The 14229-nt window shown below is 54.2% G+C and overlaps 4 protein-coding genes across 4 annotated transcripts; 2 read left to right on the top strand and 2 right to left on the bottom strand.

The window, feature by feature from the left end:
* Positions 1-3389: 3389 nt before the first annotated feature.
* Positions 3390-3935, bottom strand: IWZ02DRAFT_479221 (uncharacterized protein; the record flags this gene model as incomplete). Its single annotated transcript, XM_066769084.1, has 3 exons — positions 3390-3413; positions 3524-3813; positions 3845-3935. Coding segments are annotated over 3 exons (405 nt in total), but the record flags the coding sequence as incomplete, so codon positions are not given.
* Positions 3936-4488: 553 nt separating this feature from the next.
* On the top strand, positions 4489-5145 carry IWZ02DRAFT_133963 (uncharacterized protein). Its single transcript, XM_066761655.1, has 2 exons — positions 4489-4553; positions 4652-5145. The coding sequence occupies exon 2, from the start codon at positions 4734-4736 to the stop codon at positions 5052-5054; it is 321 nt and encodes a 106-aa protein (XP_066626235.1). The 5' UTR covers positions 4489-4553; positions 4652-4733; the 3' UTR covers positions 5055-5145.
* Positions 5146-5636: 491 nt separating this feature from the next.
* On the bottom strand, positions 5637-10865 carry IWZ02DRAFT_430078 (uncharacterized protein; the record flags this gene model as incomplete). The annotated part of the gene is made up of 4 exons (XM_066766029.1): positions 5637-7241; positions 7296-9610; positions 9776-10217; positions 10272-10865. The coding sequence occupies 4 exons, from the start codon at positions 10863-10865 to the stop codon at positions 5637-5639; spliced, it is 4956 nt and encodes a 1651-aa protein (XP_066626234.1).
* A 612-nt stretch (positions 10866-11477) lies between these two features.
* On the top strand, positions 11478-14086 carry IWZ02DRAFT_487523 (uncharacterized protein; the record flags this gene model as incomplete). Its single annotated transcript, XM_066769378.1, has 5 exons — positions 11478-11682; positions 11747-11859; positions 11910-11984; positions 12036-13943; positions 14000-14086. The coding sequence occupies 5 exons, from the start codon at positions 11478-11480 to the stop codon at positions 14084-14086; spliced, it is 2388 nt and encodes a 795-aa protein (XP_066626233.1).
* Positions 14087-14229: the final 143 nt, after the last annotated feature.

The raw sequence follows: 14229 nt of genomic DNA, 5'->3' as shown, positions 1-14229 counted from the left end.
GCGAACGGCTCGTTAAGGTCAAAGCCCACTGGGATGCTGGAAAGAAACGAGAGAAGTTTGGAAGAACACCAACCGCGCAGCGACAAGCTCTCTGCCCTCGAGAAATTTTGCCACGGAGCTTGAGCTGGGAGAGCCGGCATGCGCAGAATTGACGATGGTGATGGGGAGCGAGTGGTGTTGCAGGGCGCAATGAGAGGTACATGACCAAACGTGCCCGAGCTAAGCCCAACCAGGCAACTTTGCCGAGGTGTCTTCCTACCCTGGCCCGTCAGCTCCACGACAGCCCAAGCTACTGCGACTCCAGACCTGAAAGCAGTGGAAGCTTCTTGGTATTTGGAGAAATTCCTATCTGCAGTGCTTTGTACTAGTGCAAACAACGATCACTTGTTTGCTTGTTCCCATACATTCTACGGCCTTCCCGCAGTGGGTGCAGAAAGGAACGAGACATCCCTAAGGGAGCGGTCATCCGCCATCAAGGCTGCTTCCAAGGAGCAGTCCTCTGTGGTCATATATACGCCCATTGAGCAGTCATCTTTTATCTGTTGTCCACCCCGGGTGTCATTTCTTTTGCGCCCATTATGGCCCATGCCAAACTCAACCCCTACGGCTGCAAGTCAAAAAGAATATCATCACGACGTACATGGATATCCATAGCTTCAGGTCAAAGTCTTTTCCCGAGTGTATGCCTGGCTGATGAATCAAAGTTTCCATTCTCATGCTCCTAGGCTGTCAATGCCACTCTAACGTCTGCAGGTCCCCCCCATAACCTGAGAGCGACTCCGACTGCTTCATCGATCTGTAGACCATTGTAATCTTTGCATTGTTCTTTTTGTTTTTAGCTTTCTTGTCTCTCACTTGGCTTTCGACCAGATGGACCTTTTGTGCGTGGCTGCCAATTCCTCGAGGGTGGCTGTGCCAGTGTTGTTCTTCACCTTCTCCGTCTTTTCTCTGTGATCTCGCTGACTCCATGTCCCCTCGGTGCTTCTTCTTCATCGGAATCATCCTCGTCGTCGCAATCCTGTTCCCACTTTTCACCTAGGTCGGCCAGTCCTTCAAGCAGCACGTGAAGCGGCAGAAAGGTCATCTGCTGGTAAGGGTAGTTGCTCAAGGCTCAATCCTTCTGTCGTTGTTGGAATTGAATGCATGGGCAAATTCGCTGACTTTGACATGCTCACTGATTGTAATGCCAGCACCCAGACACTTCGCATTGGCTGCGCTCCTTTCGTTGAGAAAGGTAGACACTTTGCATGAGCCGTTCCAGCTCATGTAGTACCAGCGCTCCAACACTGCGGTTTCATCATCGCCGTATAGTGATCCCAGTGAACTGAACAAGGCTTGCGATGTCTTGCAATCCTCGGCGTCCAGCGTATTGATGATCCACCCCGGAGCCGTCATGATCATCAGTTGGATTGCACTGTTGTCTGCCTTCTTACAGGAACCAAAATCCAGCGCATCCCTTAAATAGCCTTCCTGATCCTCGCAGTAGATATCATAAGTAGGCTCTGGTTCCTTTGCGATTTCTCTACTAACGTACCTCTAGAGATCTTTTTCCTTGAGGGCCCTCTCGACGGCTCTTTTCCACTCAGTAAAGTTTGAACGGCCCTTGAGTTTGGGGATATCTTCGATGTCTACCATTCCGGATTGCAAGTGGAGTTTTGAGGGAATGCTGTTGTTCAATTGTTGATTGAAAGAATCGGCAGCCTGGAACGTCGAACTCTATGTGGGGCAATACCTTGCTTCAATTCCCACAGCTACGGTGCCATCTCATCAATTCCTACACGGCGTTGACATCAAGCTGGCAGATTGAAAACCACAAGCACAGGGCGCAGACTCTTTGAGCAAAAACGTTAGGAGCAGACAATACAGTACGAAACACGTTGCTCCCGAGTGTGTCGCGAAAGAGAGACATAACTTGACTCCGCAACAGTGAGGTTGGAAAAGTACCTCCAAAAACAGCACTATCTGGAAGATTTGAGACAATCTGCGCATCGGACCCATTCCCCCACTGCTTGTGCTGAGATTTTCCAAAATTCAGACTCCAGGACCGTGTTGCTCGAGCGCTCCCTTCGAAAATCCAATCTCCTTGCAGTTCGGCTCAAGTGTGTCGATCGAACAAATTGTGGCTCTGACTTCATCCACGATAGAGCAACTCGCCCCGTCTTCTTCCGTTGGGCAGGCTGTCCCTCCAGGTGCAGAACAACCCTCCACAAGCTGGGATGCACTAGGATTGAACTTAGGTACAGAGAACCCCAGCGAAGCGTCGAAAAAGATGTCGAATTGATGGGACTGTCGCGTGAATTAGCGGATGTACTCCAATCATGTAGAATCGGACAGAGAAGATGATGAGTCAGATGAGGCAATTTGAGTCTGTAAACAGGACACGCTCCACTAACCATGGTGTAACAGCATGTTTTACCACCCACTTTAAGGGGCCCGAATGAATGCACGGCCACAAACGTTTTGCTGTTGAGGGTTTTATATGCTTTCTCGACGTTTTGGCAGGTTGCAAACGTTGCCCAAAACTCCGCGTTACTATATGATAGTATCCTGGCATTCTCCTTCATTTCACGATCGTAAGTCATATGTGAGGGATTGGTGCCGCCATTGCATGTCCAACGGGCTCCGACACTTAAGGAGTACAGCGAGTCCGAACTATCGAAAGGTAAGCACTTTCCGGTGTCCGTCGCAGAATTCGCTGGGTCCATGTCAGCAGTCGGACGGTAGACGTGTGATCTGAGCGGTACATGTTACGCCTGGCAGATCGGCGGCTGGGGCCGCAATGACGCCTCGCACAGCGCAGACAAACAGAAGAGCCCTGGAAAACAGGATTATAGTCCACATATTGATTCCAGCAGGTAATGAGTGTCGTCTCATTGGCTTTTTCGACAAGTGTCTTCATTGATCTTGGTTAGACGACAGACCACTTTTCAATTAGTTCGACTGAGGACTCCTCACATAGTCCTAAAAATAGTACTGCCCAAACTCCTAATGATTTTAACTTAACTCTTAAAATTTAGTTGCAAACTAAGGGTTGTGCCGCGATAAGGAAAGAGGTAATTTAACTTCGCGACAGTAAGATTAGAATAGTACGTCCCAAAAAGCACTATCTGGAAGATTTAAAAATAATCTGCACATCGGACCCATTTCCCCCTGCTTATGCTGAAATCTTCTAAATTTCAGTGTCCAGGACCCTGAAGAGCTGTTTCCGACCCGCATTTCCCCGAGCTTTCCGCAATCGCACATATTCGGGCTTGGTCAGGTTTTATTGAAGCGCAAGTCTCGAATTGGGTTGCATCGGGGCACCGATCTCCTCCACGCGCAGAACAGCCTTCAACAACTTTAGAATCATCAGGAAGTAAAGCAACTACAGACTGGCGCGTGTTCATGTCCAGTAAAATACCAAATGCATGCCTCTATCGCGTGAGTTAGCGGATGCGCTCTAATGTTCTTAACGAATCAGGTAGGGGAGATAGCAAGTCAGATACGGCAATTTAAGTGTGTAAACGGGACACGCTCCACTAACCAAGGAGTAACAACACTTTCTGCCACCCACGTTAAAGGGCCCGAAGCGATGCTCAGCCGAAAACTGATCACCTAAGTAGCCTCTCTCAAATTTTTCGATGTTTTGGCAGGTTTCAAGTTCCCCGAAAGACGTTAAGGCGGACCCTTCATATTCCAATGAGGCGGTCTCGATCATTGTTCGTTCGTATGACGCGCCTGAGTTGCAACGGAATTTAGATGTGACGGATAGAAGGAGGTTCGTCGAATAGGCATCGGGACGAACACATGCTCCGGATGAGAGCAAACCATGCGCTGGTTCCATGTCAGCAGTCGGACTGTATACATGTGATGTGGGCGGTACGTGGAGCCGCAATCACGCCTTGCACGGCGCAGGCAAGCAGAAGGGCCTGGGAGAACAGGATTATGGTCAACATGTTGATACCAGTAGACAGTATGTATTTTGTTGTAGGATACTGCGAGGAACGTAACGTTTGATTTCGCTCATGATGACAGACCGTTTTTAAATCAGTTCGATTAAGGACTCCTCGCATAGTCCCAAAAATAACACAACCTGAACTTCCACTGACGCTAGGTTGACTCTAGAAATTTGCTTGCAAACTTGAGTCGCGGGAAAGTCAAAAAGCAAGACTGACGACACTCAAATTAGCTCCACGGCATGCGCCGAATAGTCTACTGCCAGCACGTCTGAACGGCCTCGAGGCAATTTGGTTTTTCTACCTCAACATCCGGAAGTTTCGAAAAGCTGCCCAATCTTAACCAGAATTTGGATAAAAAGCCTCTGTCAGCTCTTCTAGATGCGAGTTCTCCAACTCAAAGTCCGGAAACCCCGCGATTACCTAGCATCTTCCAACCAAGACATCTCCGACAAGTCCCGGCATACGCTCGCTTGTCGTCTTGCTGGTGCATCTGCACCCTGTCGGCCAAACAGACGCAAAACTTCGGTGGGCGAGTTGGTAAATACGATGAGTTCAAAAGGTCATTCCCAGAAGCAACCAACTCTCGAGCCGTTGCGTCCCCATGCGGCCTTTCCCGTACGTAACCGCCACACCGCTGTGTTTCTGCCAGTGCCCTGGTCAAAGCATGCCATGCCACGGAGCGTTGACTTGGAGGGCGGGTGTGTATATTTCAGGCGCCAAACCGACGCTTAAACGGTCAATAGCCTCACAACCGCTCAACCACTTCTCTCTCTGCGTGGCTCAAATTCAACGTCGATGCCTCCCGCAAAAACATTTTTCCGCAAATCTCTATTTTTCTTGTTCCTCCAACAACGGCAGCAGGGGTTTGCTAATTGCATTCGCTGCTGCTCGGAGCAAAGCAAAGCGAAGAAAGCAAGAGGACTTTGGCCAAAGGTGACTTTGGTCATTAGTCATGTCGGGTTGTTGATGGAGCCTCCCTGGATAACTATGCTGATTTACCATATACTGACGACGGCAAGCCCACCATCAACTCTCTTCTCTCCTTTCGTTCTCCCCCTCTCCTTCATCCATAATCCATGTTGCAACGTTCACCTACGACAGTCTCCCAGGATATGAAAAAAGGGCGACTGATGAAATCAAAGAGAGAAGAGGAAGATGAAACGATACAAGAGAGGCAAGGAAATAAACCATGAAATGATGCTACAATCTGCGTCATCGTCGTTGTTATGGATAGTCATAAAAACTCCTCTCTCCCTCGCCTCACGCTCGCTGCCATTTTGTTGCTGACCGTCGCTTCATGTCGAATGGATGGGAAAAAAGGCCCAGCAACCACAAATGCCACATACATACATGCTACACGCCACGCTATGCTCTGCCATGCCATGCCTCGCCATGCCTTACCTTGCTTTTTCTCCTTTTGAACCTGCTTGCTTTCAGAATGGACGATCTGATGCGCTTTTGCCTTTTCCTCACGTCCCACTCACATCTTTCTTTCACCCTCACACATCTACCGGCCAGCGGACCCTGTGAGCCGTATTAAAACTGAACCCTATCTCAACCAGGCCGCGATTAGGGAGCATGCGTGGGTTTGGATGTGCGCGCGCGAGAAGCATTCCAACTCTGTAGCGCCCAATTTTCGCAACTTCGCCCTGCTCTCTGCAATCACTTCATTGCGCCAGCCCTCACTCACTCTTTCGCTCACTCTTCGCCACCATCCTCTCTTTCCCGACCTCCTCCTGCCACTGCGACGACCTCGCTCTCCCTCCTCTCTTCCCTCTCCCTCTGATCATCTGCAAGCGGCACAGCCTCGGGCGGTCCAACTGAATGCCCGTGAAATTCTGACCTGGAGTATCTTCCTCGCTCAAAATCCCTTTCAATGACGGTCTTCCTCCCTCTCGACACAGGTGGCGCATCCACACCCCTTGGCCTCCCGTAGTATGCGCTGCGATCACGGTAGTCTCGGTCACGCTCGTAAGCGTAGCGCATTTCATCCTCAACAACGCCGCGGTGGTAGTCGTAGCGGCCGGCCTCGCGAGGGTCGTGCAAGTCGTGTTCGGCATACTCGTAGTACCTGGCGAGGCGCGGGTCGCCGCCTCGGTGTGAAGGAGGCGCGGGTGGCCGTGCAGCTGGTGCTTCGGGAATGTAGCGGCGACGGTGCTCGGTGTGGTAAGGGTCGCGGTAAGGGTCGCGGACGCGGACGTACTCAACATATTCGCCGTACTCGTTGACATAAGCGGGACCAGACCTGGCGGGACGATGTGAAGGTGCTATTTCAGTGTAGCGGTAGTCGAGGAGTGGAGATGGGGGACGCTGGGAGTAGCGGTCACGTTCGTCGTAACGGTAATAGTAATCACGCGGAGGCGCCTCTCGGCCATGGGGCTGAGGCTCATCGCGAGTTCTCTCGGAAGGAGGTGGCGGAAGAGAGGGGGAACCTGGAGGACGCTCCGGCTGTGCGGTTGGTTGTCGTGCAGGCGACTTGGATTGCTCAAGGCGTCTGCGCGTGGCTTCGTAGCGGCTGAAGCGACTGCTGCGTGCTCGTACCAGACGTTCAGGTTCGTAGTATGGTTCTTCATGATACATGTTATACCTATGATAGCGCGCTGGTCCGTAGTTGTAGCGCCGTGGTTCAGGATCATATTGTGCAGATGGTCTGTACTCCTCGTCTCGGCTCTCCAACGGTACTTGTACACGTCCTGCCGTTGGATCTAGCTTCAAGGTTGCGCGGCCATTCCGACTGAGAGCGCCAGGCCTGTCAGCGTTCGGATTTGCTCCGTTCCCATTTAGATCTTCGACGGGGTGGGCTGTTGGCTCTTCTGGAGCTCGCGAATGCTGGCGCATCCCATCTTCGGCGTCTTCCCGCGCTTCATCCCGGGCGGCCCTAGAAACGTATCCGCGGGCCCATTGGTCCTGGTCCCTATCGAGGTCTTTCAGGAAACGCTCGGCATCGGCCTCTTCATTGGGTGCTGTAGACGTCCTGGTTGGAGGCTCTCGAGAAATTGTGCGCATGTCGGTTCTCTCAAAATCTCTTGGACGAGATTCATAGTTCTCGGCTTGCGATGGTCCGGCACTGAATTCTGGCCTGTCCAGATAGCGGAGTCCACTCCTCGTTGGCGCGCGCTCCCGAGGGTCCTGTTCTCGCTCGAGATAATAGCGATCTGATGCGTGAGCCCTTTCCCAATCGTCGTCGTACATGCGACCATAGTGGGAATATCTGCGCACAGCTGCTGGACTTAGTGGCCCATAGGGATCCCGCCAAGCTCTGTCATAGTCGCGGTCTCTAACGTCTCGGTAGTCTCTCGAAACCTGAAAGATGGTTACTTTGAACCCATGTAACATATCATAGGCAACTCAACTTACATAGTATGCAGGTTCCTCTAGGTACACCCGCATTCTGCGATCCCCAGCTGGGGGGCTAAAGGAGCGGTCATGATATCTCCGGGACAGCCTTGACTCATCTTGGGATTCTGGGAGCCGATTTTGACCATCGTGTTGTTCGATCACTCCGCTGGAGACCGGAGGAGGAGCAAGAGTTGAAGACCGAGAAGCTGGTGACCGGCCAAGGCCATGTTCTGTCGCAGGAGCAGACCGCAAGTGCGACCCTTGCGCAATCAAGTTCCTGTCTGGTGCCAGTGCAGAAGGCCTTGTAGAGATTTGAGAGTCGTTCAAGTTTTCAGCCGGACGGGTGGTCTCTGTGTGCTCCTCTTCGGTAACGACGCCAATGTGCGGCAACGGTGATGGGAATAATTTCGGAAAGGCATCTGCTATAATCCGAAGCTTGTTATCATCCATGCCCGGCGATTGAATGAGTGCAGAGATCGCTGCTTCTTCCGGAAGATCAATCATATCCTTCTTCCAGTCGTATCTGGATTCCGGACTTTGTTCACGAGAACTTGAAGCGACTCCGCCGATGTGTTCAGACTTGAAATGAAGAATCAAAGACAAAAGAGTTGGAAAGTTCCTCTCCAGTTCATGAAAGGAAGAAGGAATATGAGGAGCGTGGTTTTGAAGTCCCACCACACAGGCTTTGCAACGAAGACCCGAGACCGCGTTGATCGGGTACATGGAATGATGGGCATCAAGCGCGTCAGCGAAGATATCTAAGCTTGGCTCAATGCCAAAACGCAGATTGAAATGGTACAAAATATGACAAATCACCACAGAGAGCCTCACACTTGGAGTCAAGTGCTTGATACCTGATGTGGAAGTCCAAAGATCCCGTGCGACGTCGACGAATGCTTGGATTTGATCCTGGTAGATTTTTGGCGCGGAGGATCCATCGGTTGTTGCAACAGAGGTAGCTGGGGGATCATATGGAGGCCTGCCATGGACCGAACCATACGAACCTGGTACGACCGCTGCAGGAGCACCATAACGCAGAGCTACAGAATCACCATGTGCGACAGGGCCGGTCGGGGGCGCAAAGTTCGTGCCAGTCGGAGAGTGGATGGGCCCTTGGAATTGCTGAGGAACATCATGAGAGTATGAGCCATCTTGCCATGGAACCTGAGGTGGAACGGCATATGCGGGCACTGGTCCTGGGGGCGGAGCAAAGGATTGCGAATGAGGGCCCGGTGGACCGTAAAATGGAGCAAGAGGAGGCGCTTGCGGTGGTGGAAAAGGTCCAGTCGGTTGACCATATTGTCCAAAGGGCACAGGGCTATTCTGAGAAAGTGGATGTGGTGTATGAGATATGGAAGGTGCCCCGACGGGACCTGCAACGTAGCCAGGATAAGGGTAAGGATAGGGGTGCGGCAAATGGGCTGGACCAGACGGGGTAATACCGTTGTTGTAAAAGCCGTGACGGGCTCTCGCAGGATCCGGATGAAAAGGTGGCTCCTCTGGCCAATCAGCCTCTTTCCAACAAACAACAACGTTGCCGACGCTGAACAAGGTGGTGTGTTTTGCTCCAAAGTGCTGGATTATCCCTTCAAAGCCGTACCATTTCGGGTTGCCTTCACAGCCATCGCCACTGCACAAGAAGAGTTCCTTGCGATATTGTTCAGTTCGCGGCTTGACCTTGTTATCGAATACCCATTTCATATTTTCCAGTATAAGCCGCCTGGTAGGGGGTCCAGTGGGCGGGTCGTCTTTGATTTCCTGTCCTGCGACAAGCGCGGCGTCGTCCTCCCGGGCTTGATCGGCGTAGAACCTGCTGCGAACCTCCATGAGAAGCTCGGCTGCAAACTGTGGACAATTTTCCTTTGTGATTCGGCGTCCTTCGGCCCAGTCGCGCTGGATAATCTCATCGGCATATTCTCCAAGGCGTTCACGAACTGGCCTTTGGACCTCTTCCCACTCACGCTCGAGTACCTCGCGCACTTCCTTGAGGCTGGCGTCTTGGTGACGGCGATCCTCGAGTTTGATTTGCAAAGTAGCCATCTGAGCGGCGCGTTCGTGTTCGACATCCTCTGCTCCTTTTCTTTCGGCTTCCAAGCGTGGCTTGAGCATTTCCCATGCCTTTTCGGTCAATGGCGCAGAAATCTGACAGGCAGCCTGGAAAGCTTTCATGTGGCGAAGCACATTGGTAAGGAGCGGGGGATCAAAATCCTGACACCTGCGCTCAATCTCGTTTTTACGAGCCGCTTTCGCCTCATTTGCATCGCGAATGTTTCTCTCGGGTCGAAAACGTTGAGTGACGCCCGAAGGTGCATTTTGAGGGGACATGTGACGGTCTGTAGAAGGACCAGAGTACTGTTGCGCATATTGGGCAGCTTGTTTGAAGTTGGTTAGTGTCCGGGCAGAGCACTAGAACTTCAGAATCGTAGGAAATATACTTGTAGGAAATGTCCATCCATGTGGTGGCAATGATCGACGTATCAACGAAAAACACGGCTTACCTGTGACAGCCCTAGGAACACCATTCATTGGGAGTTGCCGCGCCATTTGGAACGGCGACGATTGCCCCTGGTGGCCGTTTGACAGAGGTAATGGTGCGGGTGAATTGCTTTTGCTGTTGCTCGTTCCCGATTCTTGCATGCCTCTGGTGCGCTCCCAGCGTTCCCATCGCTCTGCATCAACGAGTCTCTGTCTTCCCACATCTTCAAGTCCTTTCAACCACTCTTCACCTGCGGCAGGACCAAGGGAGCGAGCTTCGTCAAATTGGCGTTGAATGTCGCGAACGTGGTCCCGCCAATACCACTTTGCGATTTTGACGCTTGGTGGAATGGAAGACGTTGAGCCTATGACGGTGGAAGGGACGACGTGAAGATGCTGATTGACAAAAACGTAGGGCAGGGCGGCGAGAAGGGCACTATTGACGGCAAAGAGCAGAGACTGTTCCTACAAGGCAGTCAGAGGGGACGGGTGCAAATTAGTTTGGGCGAGCCGACAAACCGTCTGGGAGTGGGCCTCCAAGCATCTACCACAGACTCGGACTCCAAACGGCCAGACTATGCGGACACCATCTAACCCTGGTCCATCTTCAAACGCAGACTTGACGGCCCACGACTGATCATGGCGCGAAGTCTTGGCGCAAAATTGACAGCGGCGACCCCCCAGCAAGCGCCACATGGCCAGCTCGGACATGTCCATGAGGGGTCTTGGAAAAGTAGGAAAATGAATTTTGCGCGCAGAAAGCCAGATGAAGTTGGAGCTGAGGACAGGTAGGGCGGAAAGATGCTGTGAACCACTGGAGGGTTCATCAACGCTTGTGAGGAGGGTATAGAAAGCACGGTTGACTCGCAGCAGTCGACCAAGAGTGACAGGATGGAGGTAAAGAAAGACATGCTGCCAGACCTGCCAAGGCAGACGAGCGACAGAGGGAACCGAGGACGTAGGCAGGTCGAGCCTACGTCTCTTCTGCGACGCGACATGGGCGCCATCAGCCTTGCGCTTGGAGTAGGGGACTACATTTTCCAGGGTGGGCGACGAGTCGCGGCGAGGGCGGGAGGAGCTGTGGCTCTCGGCGTTGGCTGACAGCCGCTCCATGGCCTTGAGCTCGGTGGTGTTAGAGGTGTTGCATGTGGAAGAAGACAGGGGCAGCGCTCGTGGCGGCAGAGTTGAGATGACGAGCGATGAGAGAGAGAGGGAGGGAGAGGGGGAGAGAGAATGGAGGTTGATATGGAGGGGATCAGGCGGACAGGGATGACAGGTGAGGAGAAGGAGGGAGGGTTCAGTTCAAAAGAACAAGAGGGCGATCATGGTTCCCCGTTGCTGTCGGGTGCAGGCGAAAAGACGAAGCGGCCAATGGCCGTCGAGCGCGCCAGGCGACCTACACACCTACCTGCCTACCTACCACGTACCCGGCGATGTCTGCTGATGACGGCCAAGCACAGCCAGCCCAGGCGCCCATGTCAGCCCGCACCGCACGCCTTGCCCTACATGTACTGTACCTACCCACGACATCCACCCAACACCATCCTCCCGCTTGCTGCGCTGCACACTCCAATCCCACTGTGCCGTTTCCATTCACCAACGTCTCCCCGTTGCCTTCCCCTCATTGCGGCGCCTCGTAGCCTTGCCCGCCCTCGCGCTCCAAAAGCTCCCCGGCCGCCCCTCGTCCGCTCGAGCGGCTTGCCCAACGCTACGTAGCTTGCCATCATGGCTACCCTCAATCTGTCCACCAACGGTCCCACCATTTCCCGGAGCTACCAGTCTGTCGTCTCTGCCCCTCCGCCCTCTGGTCCCGCCGCCAACTCCCCCACCTACGGACAATGGGCTGTCTTCTCCGTCTCTGCTCCCCTGGCCAATGCTTTTCAGGCAGACACCGGAAAGGAGAGCGTCTTGAAGGTCCAGAGCACTGGAGGTGAGCCTTCCTATCCCGTCGCAAGGCCATGTTATCCCCGGCTGACCTCCTGTTTCTTTCCCAGAGGGTGACTTGGCCGACCTGATCGAAGAATTCTCCGACGGACGCATCCAGTTCGCCTTTGTCAAAGTCAAGGACCCCAACACTGGCTTGTCCAAGAATGTCTTGATAGCATGGGTGCGTAGCGCACAACGCCAGCTTCTGGAGCTCCACTAACCTCTGGGTAGTGCGGAGAGGGTGTACCTGAAAGGACCAAGGGCTACTTCACAAGCCATCTCGCCGCAGTCTCCAAGCTGCTCCACGTTTGTCGCCCCGGCTGTCCACCAATGGCACATTGCTGACTTGTCCCACAGGGCTACCACGTCCAAATAACCGCGCGCAACGAGAGCGCCCTGGATCCCGAAGGCATCATCTCAAAGGTCGCTGACGCGTCTGGTGCCAAGTACTCGGCTGGAGACGCTAAACCTGCACCTTCGGCAAGCAGGCCCACGCCTCCTGTCGCCACGAAGCCCGTTTTCACTCCCACAAGGACTGGAGGAGTCATCAGCGGTGGCTTCAATCCTCTTGCCCGGTCTCGCGGTGCTCCCGCGACCAACAACAATGTGGACGACGACGGGTGGGGCGCAGACGCTCCCCCAGTGACCAGGACACAATTGGAAAAGGTCGAGTCGGCCTACAAGCCCACCAAGGTCAACCTTGCCGAAATCACCAAGCAAAACGCGGATGCTACCCGGACTGCCGGGCCAAGGGGCGAGGGCGCTCCTGACGTAGTCAAGGGTGGATACCAGCCAGTTGGCAAAGTTGACATTGCTGCCATCCGCAAGCAAGCCGCCGATTCCGGAAGCCTGAAAGATGACCGTCCTATTCCAGTCAAGGGCTCCTACGAACCTGTTGGAAAGGTCGACATTGCGGCCATCCGCGCCAAGGCTCAGGGTCCCTCCGGCTCTCCCGCGGCGAACTTGTCACCTGCCGCCACGGGCTCCTCAGGAGGTGCAGAATCCGAAGCGCCCAAATCCCTCTCTGAGCGATCGGCGGCATTCAACCAGTCTGAACGATTGACTACCTTGCCCAAGCCAAAGGTTGCCAATAAATTCGGCGGTGGCAACTCGTTCACTGGCACTAAGCCTCCAGCTCCTGCCTTTGCACCGAAGCCCTCTGCCCATGCGCCGACTGTTGGAGCTGCCAGCAAGACATTTGCTGATGAGGGTGGAAAGACTCCGGCCCAGATTTGGGCGGAGAAGAAGGCGCGCGAACGTGGCAACAGTGGTGCCGGACAAACTATGCCTCCTCCTCAACCCATTGCAACTCAGACCAGTGGCTCTGGTGGATGGAAGAGCGGATACGCCGGAAAGTCATGGGCACCCGTTCAGACCACACACACCGGAGCAAGCAATCTGAGCGCGCAGCGCACAGGTCAGGACGATCCGCAGCGGGAAGAGCCAACTTCCCCAAGCGGGGGCTTCGGCTCTATTCGGGATCGCTTCCAGGCTGCACCGCCGCCGATGGACCTCTCTACCAAGCCCAACGCAGGTGCTGGTGTTCCCATCCCCGGTCTGCCTCACCGCCAAGCCGAGGAGAGGCCTGCGGAAGAGCACGTCGCTGTTCCCCCACCACCACCGCAACCCCGCAGCCCCTCCCCTGAGCCGGACGTGCGTGCAAGCTCCCCTATTCGCATTGCTCAGCCGGTTGCGAGAATCGCTCAGCCGGAAATTGAGGCTCCCGAAGAGCGCTACGAGCCAGACCCTGTCCCTGCTGCGTCCATCGCCGCAGCCGCTGCGCAGCACCACTTGGAGGAAGAACCTCAAGTTGAAGAACATGACCCTGCCCGTGGCGCGAGCCAGGCGGCTGCACAATCATCTTTCGGTGGTGCCACGGGCCACACAGCTACTCAGAGCGGCGGCAAGCGGGCCGTTGCGCAATTCGATTACGAAAAAGCCGAGGACAACGAGTTGGAGCTACGCGAAGGCGAGGTCATCTCCAATATCGACATGGTCGATGAAGACTGGTGGATGGGCCAGAACTCGCGCGGCGACACGGGACTCTTCCCAAGCAACTACGTCGAGTTGGTCGAAGACGAGCCGGAACCTGCAGCGGCTGTGCCGGCTCCCGCGGCCGCTCCCGCTCCCGTCGCTCCTCCTGCTGCGCCGGCTGCCCCCGCGGCGGCGGCTACCAAGGGCGCTACTGCGACGGCGCTTTACGATTACGAGGCAGCCGAGGACAATGAGTTGAGCTTTCCCGACGGCGCGACTATCCAAGGAATTGTAAGAATTACGACTCCATACTTTGTCGCGCACCATTTCGCTGACACGCAATGCAGGAATTTCCCGATGAGGACTGGTGGTTTGGCGAGTACGGCGGCAAGGCCGGTCTCTTCCCGGCCAACTACGTCCAGTTGAACGAGTAGACAAGGCAGGCGGGCACGTGAGTACCTCGTTTGGGTCGGTCAACCAAAATCAAAGCATTTTTCGTTAATGTCGTCGTGATGATTTCGTGCGGTGGGCGTGTGGGTTTGGTCAGCTCGTCAGTGAGTGAATGGTGGAGTTGTGG

This window comes from Phyllosticta citriasiana (genome assembly GCF_038021145.1).
Source record: "Phyllosticta citriasiana strain CBS 120426 chromosome Unknown IWZ02scaffold_2, whole genome shotgun sequence".
NCBI classification, from domain to species: Eukaryota; Fungi; Ascomycota; class Dothideomycetes; order Botryosphaeriales; family Phyllostictaceae; genus Phyllosticta; species Phyllosticta citriasiana.
This window is presented reverse-complemented; position numbering and strand designations above follow the sequence as displayed.